The sequence below is a fragment of the Scyliorhinus torazame genome, chromosome 28, assembly GCF_047496885.1.
Source record: "Scyliorhinus torazame isolate Kashiwa2021f chromosome 28, sScyTor2.1, whole genome shotgun sequence".
NCBI lineage: Eukaryota > Metazoa > Chordata > Chondrichthyes > Carcharhiniformes > Scyliorhinidae > Scyliorhinus > Scyliorhinus torazame.
Genome location: NC_092734.1, coordinates 10,497,438 through 10,517,782, shown reverse-complemented (window position 1 = coordinate 10,517,782; position 20,345 = coordinate 10,497,438). Strand labels below are relative to the sequence as shown.

Below are 20,345 nucleotides of genomic sequence, written 5' to 3'. Positions count from 1 at the left end.
TTCGGGATGGTGGTACGGGCGTTGCCAGTGTCGCTCTCATCCCATGGGCAAATTAAATAAACCTATTAATTTAAAGTTAATTTTATTCCAATACTATATTGCCATTTATTCAAATTACTTTAAATCATTCAAATAATTGCTTGCTAGCACAGAACTTCAGTATTACTGAAAAGAGAGACCGGTGGAAACTTTTCAGCTTGCAGTGATCGGGACACCGCATGAATACCAGCATAAGGGGAAAACGACAATTTATTCTGCTGCCACGGAGAATACACCAGTTGATAGTGACTGACAGAACTGTCAAGTTTTGTTTGAAATGTAAACAGGAAGCTTCTAGTACAGGGTCTGTTTGAAATTTGTGGTATATGAATTTTATTGCTAGTTTGATGCTAGGTCTGTCGACCGTATGTCCCAAAGACTGGTGGATCATTTCAGATAGCATGTCCCAGTCACTGTTCGCAATAGGCAAGGTGTACACCGTACTCAACTAGCCCGTGCTTGCAAGATTCAATACATGGGCCGCGATTCTCCGACCCCACACCGGGTCGGAGAATCGCCGGGGGCCGGCGTGAATCCCGCCCCCGCCGTGTCCCGAATTCTCCGCCACCGGAGATTCGGCGGGGGCGGAAATCGTGTCGGTCGGCAGGCCCACCCCCGGCGATTCTCCGGTCCGCGATGGGCCGAAGTCCTGCCGCTGTCAACCCACGCCAGTCAGCGTGGATTGAACCACCTTTCGAACGGCGGGACAAGGCGGAGGGCTCGGCCCCTCAAGATGCGGAGAATTCCGCACCTTTGGGGCGGCGCGATGCCGGACTGATTCGCGCCAGTCGGCGGACATCGCGCCGATTGCGGAGAATCCCGCCCATGGTGTCCAACATTAGACGTGATTCCGAGATTGGACAACATTTGCTTCAGTGTACTAAGAATTACGCTGACAGACAATTTAAGGTTGTAAGTTGGGCTCGCAGTGTTGGACATCTGCGTGCACTGGAAGCTACATATATTAATATGCGGACTCTGTTCTTTGCAGGAGGAAAGAACATTTCATCTGTTGTGGCTAAACACAATAAGCAACCGCCATTCATTGATTCATTCCCCGGGGCAATGCCTTGACCAATTGGTGTCAAGCTGCCTGGTTTAAATTCTGAAAAATGTTTGGCAGTTATCTGTCAGTCACCATCAACTGTTGCATGCTCCATGTCAACGTGGGGTATAAATTGTTGTTTTCCCCTTATACAGGTATTCTTGGAAAGTACCCTGTTCAGTGCAAGGCAAAAAGCTTTGCAATGTCTCCTTTTTTCAGCAATACTTAAATTAATCACTTTGTTCTAGCTCCGCTTTACTTGTTTTGGAGATAGGAATGTATTTAATACAAATAGAAGACTGGACTCGAGTTCTAATGGCTGATTTTCAACTCGAAGCATGGAGTCTGAAAATTTACAGTGCTGGACCTAAGCAGCCCCTTGAAAAGCTTTATGACTCACTGCAGTCCTTTTGTATGACTGCCCCACCCTCTTGATAATTGCTGGTTGATTCTCCCTTTCGTGGCAATAATGCCCTTCATGAGCCATGGTTTCTCCTGCATAGCTTTCTACGTGCAGGCTTGCCAACTTGGTGTTTACATTTGCAATTAATCTTGCTGTCTATCACGTCAAGACTTTGAATCTCATTCTGAAGGAGGTTAATATTATATCTGGACGATTATCAGACTGTTGGCACTAATTTGCAAAGCTGGGTGTAGCAAACATCAGGCTTTAGTAGTGGGCCCAGTAACCCGTGCTTGACATGTTAACACTGCAGTTAAACAATGAGGTTCTGATTTTAAGAAGTAACTTTTAGTCGTTTCAGTAATTTGTACCGTGAAGTTTGCCAACCATTTTGGAAATACCACTGTGCTTCAATCATGTAAGCAAAGTATGTATACTTGCTAGTCCAGGGACTTTGTTGGTAGCAAGGACTAAGCCTGGAGATGAATCCATCACTGAGCAGCAATTAGTAAGCTCCTTTTACTCTTTGGCTGTCCAGGAATTACCACAAAGTTAAAGACCAGGGACATAATAACCTTGAGGACAATTCGGGGAAGATTTCACAAAATGTTATCCACGATAGTTAACTGGAAAGTGCATATCATCGTGTGCATTATCGCGAATTGACAGCAGAACATCAGGACTTTGCAGAGTACTGTCTTAGTTTGTGAACCTAGTTTCTCAGAATCTCGTCTCCACATCTGTCCACTCTTTTGGCCTATTTAAAAAAATATATAAATTTAGAGTACCCAATATTTTTTGTTCCCCAATTAAGGGGCAATTTAGCGTGGCCAATCCACCTACCCTGCAGATCTTTGAGTTGTGGGGGTGAGACCCACGCAGACAGTGGCAGAATGTGCAAACTCCACACGGACAGTGACCCGGGTCCTCAGCGCGTGAGGCAGCAGTGCGAACCACTGCCCCCCCCGGGCCTATTTTAGTGTAATGTGGATTGAATCAGTAAGGAATTAAATTAAGTTGCCTACTCCAAGTATTGCCTGCATTCTGTGAATGTAATTAAATTCTCATGAACAAAGCTTCTTCATGCCAGCTCTTTAATTCTCTCTGTTTTCAGACCTGCTTGGAGCAGTTTTCATTTGTGTGCAGGACGTGGTCAGTACTCGTGTATTTGAAGGTACAACTCTCAAGTCCTTAAACTATGGGGAAAGTGCCTGATGCAAAGCTCTTGAAGAGTCAGTGCCCCTGATTTTATTCCTTACAGAATGAATAGCCATGTGGAGTTTGAAGGAGAAAGCCCATATTTGTAGGTAAAGTAACATCGATAACGTTAGCTTGAGACCCAGAACAGAGGAGGCACAATGTGGACATTCATCTCATATAACTAAGGGTTGACGGTGCACTGAAATGGCAGTGGAGGAGACTACCAACATTGGCAGTGAAGTCCCACAACCAAACCTAAGTTACTATATTTGTACTGGCGCTGATTTAAAAAAACTGATTTACCCTTCCTTTTTATATTATCACTGTGCAGGAAGATGTTTGTTGGTGGACTCAGCTGGGAAACAAGCAAGAAAGATTTAAGGGACTACTTTTCTAAATATGGAGAGATTGTAGACTGCGTAATCAAAATGGATCCTGTGACTGGGCGTTCGCGAGGATTTGGGTTTATCCTCTTCAAGGATCCTGAAAGTGTAGACAAGGTAGGATTCTGTATTCACTGCCAGTTTTTAACCTGACTATCCAGGTTAAATGAGGAATCCTAACTACTTGAAATGACTCAAATGTGACACTGCATAAGGTTGAATAGTAGGGCTTTTGGTTTCCATTTTATTTTCTCTCCCTTTTTTCAGGTCTACTGATGCCTTCACCATCCTTTACTCAGACAAGCTGCTCCTGGGCTTCTTCCAAAGCCATTTGAGCTGTATGATTGTAAACATAATTCTTGTTTGTTAGATTTCCCACCTGCCTGTAGAATTTGCACTGGAAACCATTTAAGAAATAAAACTGCATTGATATAATGCATTATATGTCAGGGCATCCAAATTACATTAACTTAAAAGAGTAGTGATTGTTTTCTAGGCAAATGTAGCTGCCATTTTCTGTGTGGCAGGGCCCAACAAACAACAGTGAAATTAATGTCTGGTTTTTGTGTTGGTTGAGGGAGAAATTACGACCACAATGCCAGTAGAACTCCTTTCTCTTCGGCTATTGGTTGATCTTCAGTGCTTACCCGAGCAGGCAGTTGAGAGTGTCTCATCTGAATATTGGCTCCTCTCAACAATGCTGCAGTTCCTCAATGCTTCAGTGGACCGTCATTCCAGGTTATCTGCTCGAGTCCATGAGTGCAGTGTGAAGACACAACCGTTCGACTCCTGAGATGAGGCTTCGACAATGCCTGAAAGACTGATCAGCTGAGTGGGATCTGAACGGTGCTTACTTCCATGCGTTGCATTTGTCAACCATCGTGGGGGTTCCTCAAATCGGAGCAACCAAGTTGCCTTCATAATGGGTCAGGATGAGATGTGACAATCCTCAGTTAGTTCTGAGTTGTTTGTCTAGCATTTGCCTAGAATGATTGTGGTTCTGAACAAATCTCAATTGTCGATTTTTTAAGAACCTGCCATTCACTGTAGGGAAATCCATAGTTACCTCAGATTTTCTTTTAAAAACTCCTGCATTATTGAGATTTTCAATGGGTATGTCAATGTTGGGAAATGGATAACTATTTCCTTGTCTCTCTTTGTCCCTTTCCAGTAAAGGTGGTCATTTTGAAGAATGAGTGTTCCCTGCGGTAGTGGTGCAAAATAAAATTTGTACGGTTAAGCTTGCAAATGCAATTTATAGAGTTTTCTTGGGAGCATTCGCCCCAGGGCTGTGCGTGTGAGAACAAAGTAAAACTTGTTTTCCACCATTTACTGCTCACTGAACCGATTTGCATTGGGGGACCGATCTCTTAACAAGTTAATTTTTTTAAAGATCAAATTTCCTTCATGAATCCTGAGGTTTGGATTAAAGTTCTGTGCAGTTATTGGTAGAAATTTGTATAGCATCAATCTGATCCAATATGCTGATACACTTAACTGGTAGCCTGCACACTTAACTGGTATCATGCAACACTTGGGAATTTTACAGACAGTAAGTTAAATCTTACTGCCATAGTGTCATGATTTTCACCAGCAATATTTTAAATAAATAAATTTAGAGTACCTAATTCATTTTTTCCAATTAAGGGGCAATTTAGCGTGGCCAATCCACCTAGCCTGCACATCTTTGGAGTATGGGGGTGAAACCCACGCAAACACGAGGAGAATGTGCAAACTTCACACGGACAGTGACTGAGGGCCAGGGTCGAACCTGGAACCTCGGCCCTGTGAGGCAGTGGTGCTAACCACTGCGCCATCGTGCTGCCCTCACTGGCAATATTTAAGCTAAAAGCACACAAACAACTATTCCTACCTAAAGTTGCAGTAAGTAATAAAGTAAAAACAAACAATTTCACATGCTTCTCGTATTCAGCCTCAAACTTGTTCCATTAGATCAAACCTGATCTGTACCACAACGTAATTTGCTGTACTTGTTTTAGTTCCCTGACCCTGAATACTCTTACCAAACAAAATCTTGTACAGCTTGGGGATAATAGCACCAAATTTCTGATTTCCTTTCGTGTGAAATAAATCCTTCCTGATTTTATTCCTAACTGGCTCAACTGTAGTTTCAAGACTATGCCTACTTCTGCATTCGACCTCCCACAAAGTTTCACTATATCTACCACATCAAATCCCTTTATTGTTTTGAACATCTTAATTTTTTAGAGAATGTCTCAAACAACTAAAATTCAAAAAACGCAAACCAAATTTATGCAATCTGTCCTTGTAATGTAACCCTTCCAGGTCTGATATCATTCTAGATGATCTGCCCTTCACCCTGTCCAAGGCCAGTATTTCTTTCCTGTGGCATTTATCAGCCAGTGGGTTATTTTTGAAATGCAGTTACTGTTAATGTTGCCAAACCAATTTGTGCTGTACGTTGATCCACCAGTTGATCTGCTGTTGACGGTGGAAGTGTGAGATATGTTAAAACAGTGCCGTGGAATTTTACTCTCAGCTGAGTGGCCTGGTTGGGGCTTTGGTTTAAAAGAAGGCACCTTCAACAATGCCATATGCCCTCAGTGCTACACTGATATATTGGCTGAGAGTGTTTTCCGGTTTGAACGGGGAATCAATTACTCATGAACTTTTGAGTTGTTGAATGTTACCAGTGCACCAAGCTGACATTAAGATAATGTGCTGGAATGCTAGATATTCTGCGGTTGGGTGCGGATTTATGCTCAAACCTCGTAATCCGTGTTGCTGTACAAGGGGCTGCTACATTGGCTTGGTGCCAGAATTACATGTGCCTGGGAGCAAAGGCCCTGGTATCAGGATGGCTTAACCAGAGTAAGATGTGGGAGACCAAAGAAGGAAGCGTAAAAATATTTATAATTTTTAAAATGTCAGAAATCTGGAAATATGAGCCAAGAGCTATAAATTTCAAGACTGGTTTACTCCCTTGTCCAAGTTTTAAAGTAGCCACAAATGCATAATCCCAGTGTGAATTAATGTAAACACGTTCATACATATATTGTCTCCTTTTACACCATTGTTCAGTCAGGAAGGCATGGGTTTTGGACCTCTGCATTCTGGAATTCTTCCTCATCCCTACCGTCAGCCTTTTCACTCATTGAATAAGTGCCATAGTCCCGGTTTGATGTTTTTTTTAAATAAATATTTTTTTTATTCTACAATTTCACATTTTCCTTCAAAAATGTACACCCCATTCACAAACAGTAAATGGTAACAAATACAAAATCAATCCCCTTAACAATACCAATGATCCCATCCTCCCACCACCCCAAACAACGGCCCACCTGTCAATATATGCATCCAATAAACCAAACCCTCCCACGGTGGAAACAGAAAACAAAGGAGAAAAAGAAAAAGGAGCCCGGGACCGCCCATGGTCACCATTGACCTATAGAGTCCACTCCCCCCCTCCCCCCCCCCCTACACTCAACGCCATCCAGCCTCTGAAAGAGAACCGTACATGATACCCAAGAGTTGTAACCCCCCCCCCCCAAATCTCCAGCTCCTCCTGTCCACTGCCTCTTGTAAAACTCCTCCTCCCAACCTCTGTTCCTTCCCCCCAACTTTCCACCCCGGCTAGACCACTCCGACCCTGTTCTGCCAGGCTCCGATGGCCGCAGTCCCTCCCCCCACCTCACTCCCGTTCACTGGCCGGCTTAAACCGGCCAGCGTGGAGGCCCCCGCCCAGGTCCCTTTCCCCTTTGCCTGGCCCTAGGAAAGCCCAGAGATCCCCTTTTAGCACACACACCCCACATATCCACCTACACCCCAAAGAGCCCTCATTTCGAGTGAAAGTCCCATCCCTTCCCTTGTCCAAATATATACAACATTGGCTCCTTTAGCCTCTACACCCGCACGCAGTGAAACAAAAAAGAAGAAAATACAGTCATGAGGTTACATCGGCACATGGCCATTTCTCAATTTGTCAGTTCTGCCACAGTCATTCTGCCTTCACAAACTCCTCCGCTGCTTCCACCATTCCAAAATAAAAGTCCCTGAGCTTATAAGTCACCCTCAGCTTCGCTGGATATACAATGCCGCACTGCACCTTGCTAATGTACAGTGCCCTCTTCACCCGGTTGAAGGCAGCCCGCCTCCTCCCCAGCTCCACCGTAAAGTCGTGGTATATACGTATACAAGCTCCAGCCCACTGCACCACCCGCTTCTGCTTGGCCCAGCTCAGGACCTTCTCCTTCACACTGTACCTACGGAAGCACAGAGTCACTGCCCTTGGCGGCTCACTCGCCTTTGGTACAGGCCTCCACGACCGATGAGCCCGATCCAGTTCATATCGGGAGGGATCCTCCCCCTCCCCCAATAGTTTTGCCAACATCGCGGCAAAATACTCAGTCTGCTTCGGTCCTTCAACTCCTTCGGGCAGCCCCACAATCCTCAAATTCTGTCGCCTGGATCTGTTTTCCAGATCTTCCATTTTTCCTCGCAGATCCTCGTTAATGTCCATCACCGTCCGCATCTCCTTCCCCATCGAGGCAAGTTGATCACCGTGCTGCAATAACGTCTCCTCCACTTCCTTCAGCTCTCGCACCTCCGCCACTGCGCTTGCCACCGCCGCCATCACCGGGAAATCGCCTCCTCCACCAGCGCACTCAAAACCTCCCTCATCTTCTTCCTCACCGTCTCCATGCATTTTGCAAACTGCCTTTCGAATTCCGCAGCCATCACCGTAGTTATTTCTTCAGCCGTAAGCAATGCGGCCTCCCCTGGTGCTCCAGCCTCCATTTTCTTTACTGACCCCGCGGTGACCTTTCCACTCCCCGACGGACTTTCAGCCGCTTTTTTCACCTTTTGTTTGCTGGTCTTCGACATTCCCCTCCTCTGTGCTGTCTCCTGACTTTTACTGCCTTCGCTAGGCCTAGGACCAGGCTTTAATCTCCGACAATGCCGTTCCTGAACGGGAGCCCTCCAGCGCGCGGCTGCCTCCCGCCCGCCGTCACCGGAAGTCCGGTTTGATGTTTTTTTTAACGGTTGTTGGTTTTCAGTGCTCGTTCTTGCATCACTCCTGATGTTGGAAATTTGATGCTGGTTTAACATGACAGAAAGTACAAGGCACCTATACTATACGTCTCGAAGACTCAGTCGCAGCTGATACTGACCCTGTGTTTAATTAGCATCAGAGATCACTGGGTAACTATGGAATTGGAAATCTAGGTATTTTGTTCTCCATCACCAACAGCGGCTTCTCGAAAAATAAGCAATGTTGAGATTTCTTCATATGGTTCATTGCTCGTACAGCTACTGAAATAGTGTTAACCTGTGCTGACCTCTGGAATATTCAGTTGTGTGCCCCTTCTGCTAATGGAATCTATATGTAAGGCAATTCTTAAGCTAAGTGAAGTATTGCTTGTGATGAGACAGTTTCTTGTCACCTATTTCAACAGGTTTCAGTGGAGTATAACCCTAAACAGCAACCAGTTGCACACATCATCCAGATTACCAACACATGCAATATGTCAGCACCCATTAATTGTGGGGCAGCAGATCCCAAATAAGGTTTACCTGGCCATTTATCACATACTTCATTACATTATGGCATAGCCTCTGAAGGCAGTAATTCCATATAAACAGGGGAACTTCCGCACCTGTGGGTTGAGGAATGCCATGCTGCATTTTCTTAAGGCCATGTGGGCTGTAAAAACATGTACAGAGGTCAGCATCGGATATAATCACTCTCTGTGCTACATGAAGCCAATTACCAATTTCTGGATCTCACCCCCTCCCCAGTATAAGCCGTGTTAATTCAGAATATTTTATTGTGGAAGCAATTCTGCAATATAATCATACCTCTATGAATGTAATAATTGTTACAGCTTTGGCCTATCTCAACACTTGCCTTGTGATCGCAGCAAAAGTGTTGTTTTCATAAATTGATCGTTTCCCATGCACTGAAATGTATGCCTTCATACATAGTGGGCGAGATTCTCCACTCCCCCGCCGGTTGGGAGAATCGCCTGGGCCGGCAAAATTTCCCTGGACATCGGTCCGACGCCGTCCTGCGATTCTCCCAAGCGGCGAGAACGGCCCGGTCGAGTTTTGCGGGCCGCAGGCCGGAGAATCGCCGGAGACACCCAAAATGGCGATTCTCCGGCACCCCTGCTATTCTCAGGCCCGGATGGGCCGAGAGGCCAGTCCAAAATGGCGGGTTCCCCCCGGCGCCGTCCACACCTGGTCGCTGCCGTCTTTAACGGTGCGTGAACGCTGTGGGGGGGCGGCCTGCGGGGGGCGAGGGGGTATCCTGCACCGGGGGGTACCTCAAATGTGGGGTGGCCCGTGATCGGTGCCCACCGATCGTCGGGCCGTCCTCTCTGAAGGAGGACCTCCTTCCTTCCGCGACCCCGCAAGATCCGTCAGACATCTTCTTGCGGGGCGGGCTTAGAGAGGACGGCAACCACGCATGCGCGGGTTGGCGCCGGCCAACCCGCGCATGCGCGGATGACGCCCGTTATGCGGCGCCGCCTTTACGCGGGCGACAAGGCCTGGCGCGTGTAGATGACGCGGCCCCGATCCTGGCCCATTGTCAGGGCCTGAATCGGGCGGGGCCGTTTCGCGCCGTTGTGAACCTCGATGCCGTTCACGACGGCGCGGCCACTTCGGCGCGGGAGTGGAGAATCCCGCCCAGTGTGTCTGAGAAAAGCTGTTAATTGCCATTTTTTTCTTACATTTAAATAATGCTATTCACAACCACCAGGCAACCTACAGTGCTTCCGTTTAGCCACTGCTGTAATGGTGGAGAGGTGGCAACCAATTTGTGAACAGCAACGTCTGACAAACAGCAACAGAATGTTGGCAGATAGTCTGCTTTAATAATAATAATCTATTATTGTCACAAGTATGAAGTTACTGTGAAAAGCCCCTGTCGCCACATTCCGGTGCCTGTTCGGGTAAGCTGGTACGGGAATTGAACCCGCGCTGCTGGCCTTGTTCTGCATTACAATCCAGCTGTCTGGGCCGCTGAGCTGAACAGTGATGCTGGTTGAGCGGTAAATATCGTGTGGAAACTTCTTACGTTCATCTGAGAGTACAGGCGGTGCCCTGGTTTAATATCTGAAAGATGGCATCTTCTGCAGTGCCGAGCGTTGCCAGCCATTAATCATACTTGGATTTTCTTTTAAATCAGTGTCGGGCCCATGGAGGGCAAAATGGCGGTGAGCCGGGGAAGGTGGGGCGTATGAGTGGAAGAGAGTGAATGTGCCTTACTCCCAGTCTTAGAATTCTTACTCACTCACCACCCTGCATCAACGTATACACATGCACCCACTCATAGTGAGTGAGTGAACATCCTAAGATTGTCAGTGAGTCAGACATGCACACATTTAACCCGCTCACCTGGTAATTTTTCTTGATTATTCAATGTATCAAATTAATGCTATGACATTGCTTTACTTGCCGCTTTGCAATTTTAAAAATGTTCTTAATATCTCAACTTAAAAAAAAAAATTCAGTTGATGTGCCAAATGCTATCTTCCCAAAATTTGTCCGTTGGCCCCTTTGATTGAGGGAAAAAAATGCAAAGATGTTTCAAATGGTGGGAAATAACAAAACATTTGATTAAATTTGTTCCGAGGGCATGGGTGATGCTGACAAGGTAGCATTTGTCATCCATCCCCAGTTGCTAGGTGACCGGGGTTGTCTGCTGTTGCTTCGTATGGCTGGAGCCCCTATGATGATGGGGCTACCACAATATTGTCAGGTAGGGAATTCCGGAGGTTTTTGTAATTTGAGTGATATGGCAATATATGTCTTATCAGGTTATATTGTGACTTTGATGTGATGATCTCCTTGGTTGTGACTGGTAGTTGCAATCATAATGATGTTGGAGAGTGCACGAAAGCACTCTCCAGCAACAATGCACCAGTAATGGAGTCCAGTAGCAGGGAAGTCAATTGAACAAACTGCCCTGTCCTGGACTGTGTTGAATCTCTTGAATGCTGCTGCAGTTATTCCCACCTGGATGTCAGGTTCGGCCTTATAGATGGGGGAGAGGCTTTGCGGGCGGGTGGTGAGTCATTCACTGCAGAGAAGATTGCCTCTGCTCAGCTCTCGTAGCCGAGGTATTGATGTGGCACGAAAGAGAAAATGCTGGAAAATCTCAGCAAGTCTGGCAGCATCTGTGGGAAGAGAAAAGAGCTAACGTTTCGAGTCCGATGACTCTTTGTCAAAGCTGATGTGGCTGGTCTTTTTGTTGGGACTCTCATGATGTTGATGGTCCCATTGAAGATCAGTTTGGTATTCTTTCATGGGATGTGGGTGTCACTGGCTAAGCCATCATTTTTGTTGCCCATCCCTAATTGCCCTTTAGAAGGGCAGGGTGAGCTCCTTTCTTAAACTGCTGCAGTCCATGTAGTGTAGGTACACCCACTGTTGGACAAGTGTTTCAGAATTTTGATAGGAATGGTGATCTTGTTTCAATTCACGCTGGTGTGGCTTGGAGGGAGACTGCCAATGGTGGTGATGTTTCCATGCATCTGCTTGGAAGCTTGGGAGGTGCTGTCAAAAGGAGCTTTGGTGAGTTGCTGCACTGCATCTTGTACACACTGCTACTAAAGTGTTGGTGGTGGAGGTAGTGAATGCTTAAGGTGGTGAATGGGCTCCCAGTCAAGCAGGCTACTTTGTCCTGGATGGTGTCGAGCTTCCTGGGCTGCACTCAGCCAGGCAATTGCAGAGTATTCCATTGCACTCCTGATGGTGGACAGGTTTTAAGGGGCCTGAAGTTGAGTAACTCGCCACAGAGTTCCCAGCCTCAGTATTTGCATTGCTAGTCCAGTCCAGTTTCTTGTCAATGGTAACCCCATGATGTTGATAGTGGGGGATTCAGTGGTGGTAATGCCATTGAATGCCGGGGGGGTGGGGTGTAAATGTGACTTGCCAGCCTGAATGATGTCCAGCTCTTGTTACATCTGGGCACTGACTGCTTCAGTGGTGTGAATGTTTGCGTAAACCTGTCTGGTATCCTATGGCAAGCTGGCATAAGACTGCTTCATTGGAGGAGTTGTAACTGAAGTTGAAGAATGGAATCCTTGGCAACCAGGCCCAATCCTACCTTCTAAAGGAAGCAAGTAGTTGAAGGTGATTGACTGAAGAACAAGTTGAATAATATGTGGCAGCTGCAAGACTGACTGGGTTATTTAAATTGCTGCAAACAAAGACGGGATACATCCTCGAATGATTAAAATGCATTTTTTAGAAGTGTTGATGTTATGTAGATCTTTAGAATGTGACATTGTGGTGAATTACGGAGATGATCAATCCAGTGGTTAAATGAAATGGGAGCGGAGTGGCCGGCAATTTAATTCACTGAGATATCTTTCATGCTCTGGCTGATCTTGAAGATCAGATGTCACTCTGAAATCACTGGGGCCCGGACCAGGAGGTGTTGATGCATGGCTAACATCGTCTTAACCCCCAAACACGTGTTCGTCCATCAAATAAATTGAATTTGCTTGTTCTGTTTTGGTGATTCTCATAACTTTTGATGCACTGCCCTAACCATGTAACAGCCTTTATCTTGATTTGCAGGTAACAATTACAGTATTGTTGTGGAAATGAATTTAAAAATATTTTAGATTAGATGCTTTTTATTGAATGTACGGTTGAGTCTGGTCAATTAGGTCTATTTGCTATCCATGCACAAATAATATGCTCGCCTTAAGAGGTTAAAGAAAAACAGCTTTTACGTGACGATACTCTGTTTAACTGGTCACGGAATATAGCATCCATTCTACTTTGCAACAGCCGTGTCCTCTACTTTGAAGCTTTAGGTTGTCTAAATATTCAGGACCCTCTATGGTAAAATTGGCTGTGAATAACCAAGCTTGGTTAAACTTGAATTACTGGCTGAAAGTTTGAGAAGCACTGAAACTGAATTGTACTTTATCGCAGCTCCATTTTTAACATGTGAATTTCAATAATCGTGTACCACTTTAACACACAAAGTTAAGTGGCAGCTGTTTTGACTTTACTTGAAATAGTTCAATGACCTTCAAACATGAGTTAACATCACAGGTCTTCAATTATGTGGAGCAATTTAAAAAAAAAAGGGTAAATCTTCCAAAGACAAAAGAATTTCACTTGTAAATTTTAATTCCTGCTCTCAAATGAAATAGTAACTTGCTGATTGAAGTAGGACCCATTCAACCAGCACCATATAAATCAGTCTTTTGTTTTAACATTCAGGTATTGAATAAGGAACACAAACTTGATGGGAGAGTTATTGATCCCAAGAAAGCCCAGGCTATGAAGGGCAAGGAGCAAATCAAGAAGATATTTGTTGGTGGCTTGGACCCCGATTGTCCAGAAGAAAAAGTGAGGGAATATTTTGGAACTTTTGGAGAGGTAAGACCGTGGTTCATTCAGCAACTGAGGGATGCATATGCATGCGCAAATCTATTTTGTGTAGTAAATATATTCAGCATTGATAAATGAGTCTTGTAGTCTGGAAACTTGAATCAATATGATATTGATTGCTTCCAGTAAGCACATGAAGATTTTAAATGTTCAATTTTTGTTGCATCATTTTATCCCAGTTCCGTAGTTCCAACCATTTCCCCACTGATTGTTGTTTCCAAGTGAGTTTTTGTTTAATGGGAGCTGTGTGGGTTAATTTGCCTTTTCAAATTTCCATATTTCTGCACACAAAAGCTCCTGTTTAAATGTTAATACATCCTCTATCGGTGAATCCACCTCGTCCTCCCCATTACTGCTGCTGGTACACTTTCTTGGGTTGGGCCAATTTGATTTCAACCTTTTGGGAAGAAACAGAGGGAGAACAACAATTACATTTGACAAAATATGCCAGAGATGGCAGAACCTATATGGAAACACAAGTTTCAAACATCAGTTTGGCTGATGTTTCCCCTCGCAGTACTTTCAGCCCTATCACAAACACCAACTTTTTTTTCTTACAGGAAATTTAAATTGGAGGGCAAGTTATTTGGAGTCACGTATCCTGATTGTTAGATAATAGATTGTTATGGAGTTTAGCCTTTAAGAGGGGAGGGAAGAGCTTTATTTGGCGAGATTCGCGAGTATTGGCACTACTTTGCTGATGAAGTCCTGCCACTCGCAATCTGATTGCACAAAAGGACAACAAAGTTGTTTGCCGTGAAATTTTTAAACATTACTGCACGCTTGAACAAAATCATTTGTTTTGTCTACTTCATAGATTGAATCCATTGAACTCCCCATGGACACAAAGACCAACAAGCGAAGAGGATTCTGTTTCATCACATTCAAAGAGGATAATCCAGTGAAGACAATAATGGAGAAGAAGTTCCATGATGTTGGAACGAGCAAGGTGTGGCACATTTTGCAATTGTGATTATGTAGAAAGTGCTTGTATGACTTGGATTTCTAATGTCAGGAATAAGTGACGAACCAGTGATTGTTTACACGATTCCATCCAAATTCTCTTGTGTTTCCATATAAATTCTGCCATCTCTGGCATATGTTGTCAAATTTAATTGTTGCTCTCCCTCTGTTTCTTCCCAAAAGGTTGAAATCAAATTGGCCCAACCTAAGGAAGTGTACCAGCAGCAGCAATGGGGAGGACGAGGTGGATTCACCGGCAGAGGAAGAGGTAGAGGAGGTATAATGTATTGCCATCTTCACAGTGGAAAGCTACCCCTGTTACAGGTCTGATGTCATGACCTGGAGCTTGTGTTGTCGAGGCACAATCCTTGAATTATAGCAGTTATAACATGGGGTTTGTGTAAAAAGAACACTGCTACACACATGCACACACACACACACACACACACACACACGTGTTCAACTTTGTCAGAATATCTGTTCAGCAGTGTGAAAGAAATTGGAGATGACTGGATGTGAAAAATCCAAAAGAACTAAATAAAGCCTTGTGATCAAAACTTGAGAGGTTTACAAAAGCCAGCTGAGTTTACAAGACTAAAATTTTCATGACCTGTTCATTTAACAATGTAGATGTGTGCGTTTTTTCTAACATTGTGCCCATAAGGGTGTGAGGCTTAGTAGCTGGTCAGAAATGGACCACTTGTCAATTTAGGACACCTATTCATTTATGAGTGCTCCTAGCTGGTGTAGCATAAGTTACTCCGAGTACGCTGGTGGTTTTTGGCTCCATCCTTGTTCCTTAGATCCAAGCTCCTTGATCCAACTGCATGAACGCAACATTTTTAGGAGGCAGTGGTGCAGTGGTATTGTTGCTGAACAAGTAATACAAAGATCCAGGGTAAGCTCTGGGGACCTGGGTTCAAACACCCAACATGGCAGATGGTGACATTTTTAAAAATCTGGAATTAAAAGTCCAATGATGACTGGAGCTATTGTTGTAAAAATTAATTTTCTAATGTCCTTTAGGGAAGGGGATCCACTGTCCTTGCCTGGCCTATATGTGACTCCAGATCCACAGCAATGCAGTCGACTCTGAAGTGCCCTTGGGAATGGGCAATAAATGCTGGCCCGGCCAAACGACGCCCACATCCCATGAACTAATAATTTAAAAAAAATTCCCACTCTATTATAACTGCTTAGATTGCCCGTTAGTCTCTGGCTGGACAAAAGTTTCAGCCATGAAGTACATGTTTAAGAAGTCCCAAATTATCTCCCCTACAATTAATGCAGAGTGTGGTCACCTTCATGCAGGCAAGGGTTTCCTTCATTACATCCCAAATTAGATGAATGGAAAGCTTATCTGATTTTGTTGGTGATCGAGAGGAATGTTTGCCACCACATTTGAAAACTCCTGGCTATTCAATAATGCCACAGGATAATGGAGCTCCAACAGGTGGGTGGGCCTTCCACTTCTTTCAGCTGAAACATGAAACTTCTGATAATGCGGCAGTACCACTGTAGGAATTTCAACTTGGGACTATTTGTCAGAGTTTCGAGATGGGCTCAAATCGTCAGCCTTCTGCCTTGTGAGAAGAGAATAACTACCCTGGTCTAAGCTAGTGCTTTCTTCTTCCCCTCTGGTATTCGTGCATCTAATTTGCAGCCGTTGTTGAGAATTAGAGGTAAGTGGATTCCTCCAGGAACGATGGAATGCGCTGCATGAAAATATTGAATGGTCTCCCTGCAGATCCCTGGAGACGCACTCGAATCTCGATTTTTGCATTGGAAAATATAAGTAGCAGCAGGCCATTCCGTCCTTCCAAGTCGACTTCGCCACTCATGGCTGATCTACTTCGGTTTTAACTTCCCACACTATTCTGTTTCCCTTAGTCTTCAAAAATCTATCCGTTGCGATCTTGAATATGTTCAACAGCTGAACAGCCGGGACTGAGAATTCCAAAGATTCACAACCCATTGAGTAAAGGAAGTTCTCGGCACCTCGGTCCTAAATGGCCGACCCTTTTATTTTGAGACTTCGTTCACGAGTTCCCAGCATGGGGAAACTTCTTTCAAGCATCTACCCTCTCAGGCCCGTGTAAGAATTTTATATAAGGCAAATGCAGCCTGCCAGAAGCTATAACTATGAATGATTTTGTTGTTTTGAATTGCTAACTGTTTGTGTTTGCCATTTCTAGGACAAAGCCAGACCTGGAGTCAAAGCTACAACAGTAACTATTGGAACCCAAGCTATGGAAATTATAACTATGGCTATAACCAGAATTATGGTGGATATAGTGGCTATGACTACCCAGCATTCAACTATGGCTATTATGGTTATGGACAGGGATATGGTGATTATAACAGTAAGTTTCATGGACCAGAAGTTGCTTCTCAATACCTATTGCCAAAATCCAGTAAGTAGTCCCTTGGTCTGTCAATCCGCTGAGTTGCTGGTGTCAACTAATCTGCAGTGGAGAGGCAAAATGGAGAGCGACTTGCTTTGTCTCTCGAGCAAGTGATTCGAGTGATTATTGGCAGACCTAACTCTCGTGGTGGGTGACAGAGAAACCCACAGTAAGTACATGGCCTGGAGAAGCCTGAAAAGGGAAGATGGTGGAAATACCTCCTTTTATTTAAAAAAAGTGTGCAGTTTCACCCAAAACTTTGAATCTGCTGGTTGTCAGTAGCTGAATCGTATAGACTAGGAAAGCTATAGTATGCCATTAGTTCATCTCCATTTGGACAGTGGTAGGTATTAGAGAGAGGGTTTGCATTTTGATAGAACCTTTCCCATTCTCGACACGTCCCAGAGATTTTCTGCAGCAAATTAATTTTTGGAGTGTAGCCAATGACATCATCAAAGACCCGTGGCCAATATGTGCACAACCGAGACCCACAGACAGCAGTGTTGTTCAGGGATAAATATTGGACAGGACACTGAGTAAGAACGTCCCTGTTTTTTCAAGATTGCCGTGCAATCTTTTTCACCAGCCTGAGGCGGCAAATGGAGCTTCGGTCTCACCCTTCAGTGGGCCCCTCTGACAGTGAAGCACTCCCTCAGTACTGCACAATAGTCGCTGGAGCCCCACAACCTGACTCAAGTGGTGAGAGTGCTACCTCTGAGCCACATCTGATAGCTTATACTGGCATTAGCTTCAGATGCCCCAAAAGTGTCCAAGGGGCATATTGCCCAGGATTTCCGCCTCTGGTTTGCTATCTGACAGTCCCTTCATCAGACATTGCAAGTGAACTGGATCAGGATTGGCCACAATGTCTCATGCTGTCAAATAGCTTACCTTGGCCATGTGGGCTAAGCCCTGGTAGCAGAGGTTCACTGGTGCCTGTGGGACCATAAGGCAACAAGGAGTACTGCCTCTTGGGAGATGGGAGTAAGAAATTGCCCTCCCTTAGTTTTTAGTGCCCTCACTTCTGGTGTTGGTATCTAACTTCTAACTCCCTGTTGTGCCCTGGAAACTAGCATTTCAGGAATCGCTCTCTCTGTTGTGAATTTGCCCCATGATGTTTGCCTGCTGTCCCAGAATGAAATTCTGGAATCTCTTTAATAATCCTATTCCTCCCCATGTCTGCGTGGGTTTCACCCCCACAACCCAAAGATGTGTAGGTTAGGTGGATTGACCAGACTAAATTGCCCCTTAATTGGGGAACAAAAATAATTGGGTACTCTAAATTTATTTTAAAAAAAAAATAAATAATCCTACTCAATCTTCCAAAATACATCCTGGAGTGATCTTTTACGATAGATAGTGTGTCATAAGAATTGAAATCAAATGTGGACCACAGTGGAAACCAATTAAAGAATTGATCACCTACCCAACCTTGGTCACTGAGCACGTCTGAAAAGAGATTTAAAAGGTTAAAGCTAAATCTTAGATATATGTTTAACTTCTGGGGGTGTTTATTTGAATGCAATGTATCTTCAGCTTGGGAAGGCATCTTGTATGGTGCCCTCGGAGATTAGTACACCACAGACTTGCACAGCTACAGCTCAAACTGCCAACGTACCATACAAAATAACAAAGACCACAGAGCTTTGTTTGGAAAAATATCTATAAATTCAAATGAAACGGAAGTGCCGGCTGTCGGCACAGCTCTGTTCAAATTGGTTAGAGCAGTGCTGTGCATAAACAGATCATTTCCATTTGAATTGAACTTGTAGGCATCCTCGAATTTTAGTACAAAGGAATCTTTCTTCTTCCCTGCATACGCCTTGATGGAAAGTATGCAGGTTTAATCTGAACAGGGTTGGCAAGCTGGATTTGATCCCACATCTGTGTGATCACAGGAAGGAGGTTCCTTGTTTTAGTCTCTTAATTGATGGCATGAAAATGGTCCGTATTTTCAAAGATTGGCACACTGCCCAGATAAAATTGAGCCTTATTCCATGCATCTTGATGGGAAGGTTTAAAGATTGGAGATCCTCACCATGCCCAAAGCCAGCTCTGTACTTCTGAGGTGTGGTTTGTCCCTGTTACGTAGGCAAACGTGGCAGTCAGTTTGTACACCAGGTCCACAAAGCAGCAATGGGATAAATGGCCACTCTGTTTTTCGGTGCTGGCTTGAGGGATGAATGTTGCCCAGAGCTCCCTGCTCCTCTGAATAGTGACGTGGAATCTTCTCCAACCATCAAAGTAGGCAGATGAGGCCTCTGCCTACTATCCCATTTGGAAGATGGCACGTCTGACTGCGGCCTAGGTTTTGTGTTCAGGTCCGAGAAGGGGCTGAGGTCTCTGCCCCCTGACTGAAGAGGTATGAGTGCTGCTGGCTGAGCCAAACTGACAACCGAACAAAGGTGTTGGGTGAACAGAAGTTTAGTTCAAAAGGTAGTCAACAGCTTGAGAGTTGACAAATCCTTTTCTTCAACTAATTTTACTTTCAGGTCAACCAGGCACCTATGGTAAAGCTCCTAGGAGAGGAGGAGGAGGAACTGGCCAAACTCAGTATAGGCCTTACTAGATGCCGTGGGCCTTTCTGAAGCTCTCCATGAACAAGGTAAAGCCTATGTTTCGCAGGTATTTGAGGAATACATGCACAGTTGTAATTGAAAAGCTAGTTCAATGCTTCTTGGTTTCAAAATGGTTAAAATTGCCCGTGCTCTTTTTAAGACACCAAAATTATACGTGTATATATATTTTTAAAAGGCTACTCACCATAAATTATCAGAAGCCTTTACTGTTCCGCTGACTTGAAAATAGATAATTTGGTCCTCTTGTGGAATCTCTTCAGTGATTGATTGGACATTATTATTTCACTAACTTTCATCAGTTTTCGAGTCCTTAAAAGCATGTGCTATTCTTGTGCCATGCAAAATAATGGCCTCATTGATTGGTTGGAGTGACTAGAACAATCTTTATTTTGGTTTTAATGCCTTTGGCAACTTTTGTTTGAGTGGTAGAGTAAAGTTGAACTCTGTTTTGCTAAAAGCCTGAATCTCTTCTCTTTCCTCCCACCCCCCGCCACCACCTTTTTTATTCGAATCGTTCAATCATGGGATCATGGCTCTGTTAGAATAGGGTTAATCTGATATTTGATTCTAATTTCGCCGATCATTCTGATGGGTAAAAGTGACATTTCTAAACGCAATTGGGACCGTGGGGAAGTTTTGAATAGATCCCAGCCAGGCAAACTAGTGGGGAGAGGGAGGAGAGAGAGAGAGGACTGGTACCGTCGTCTGATCCATTGAACTGGTGATGTACAAAATAATTGATAGGCTGCATCATTTTTAATTGTTCGTTGTCTGTGGAGCATAAAGCTCCTTGATCACGAGCATCTTGTAGTGTGCAAAAAAAAAAAAAAAATGAGAAGCTAAATTGTGGATTTCTGAAGTAGGTAATAATTGCAACATAAATTTAAAAAAAAAATTTGGATACATTTAGAGTACCCAATTCATTTT

At 44.4% G+C, this 20,345-nt stretch overlaps 1 protein-coding gene across 3 annotated transcripts in view; it reads left to right on the top strand.

The window, feature by feature from the left end:
• The window catches only part of LOC140403506 (heterogeneous nuclear ribonucleoprotein D-like), a 35,202-nt gene that overhangs the window by 13,201 nt on the left and 1,656 nt on the right, over nt 1–20,345 (top strand). For 2 of the 3 annotated variants that reach the window (XR_011938342.1, XM_072491442.1), the window contains exons 2-7: nt 3,019–3,187; nt 13,301–13,459; nt 14,289–14,420; nt 14,618–14,711; nt 16,630–16,797; nt 19,332–19,444. Coding sequence is in view for 2 of the 3 variants with exons in the window: in XM_072491442.1 (XP_072347543.1) it covers nt 3,019–3,187; nt 13,301–13,459; nt 14,289–14,420; nt 14,618–14,711; nt 16,630–16,797; nt 19,332–19,408 (799 nt within the window). In the remaining variant the exon portion in view is untranslated. The remainder of the gene's footprint in view (nt 1–3,018; nt 3,188–13,300; nt 13,460–14,288; nt 14,421–14,617; nt 14,712–16,629; nt 16,798–19,331; nt 19,445–20,345) is intronic. The other variant, XM_072491443.1, reaches the window with a different exon arrangement.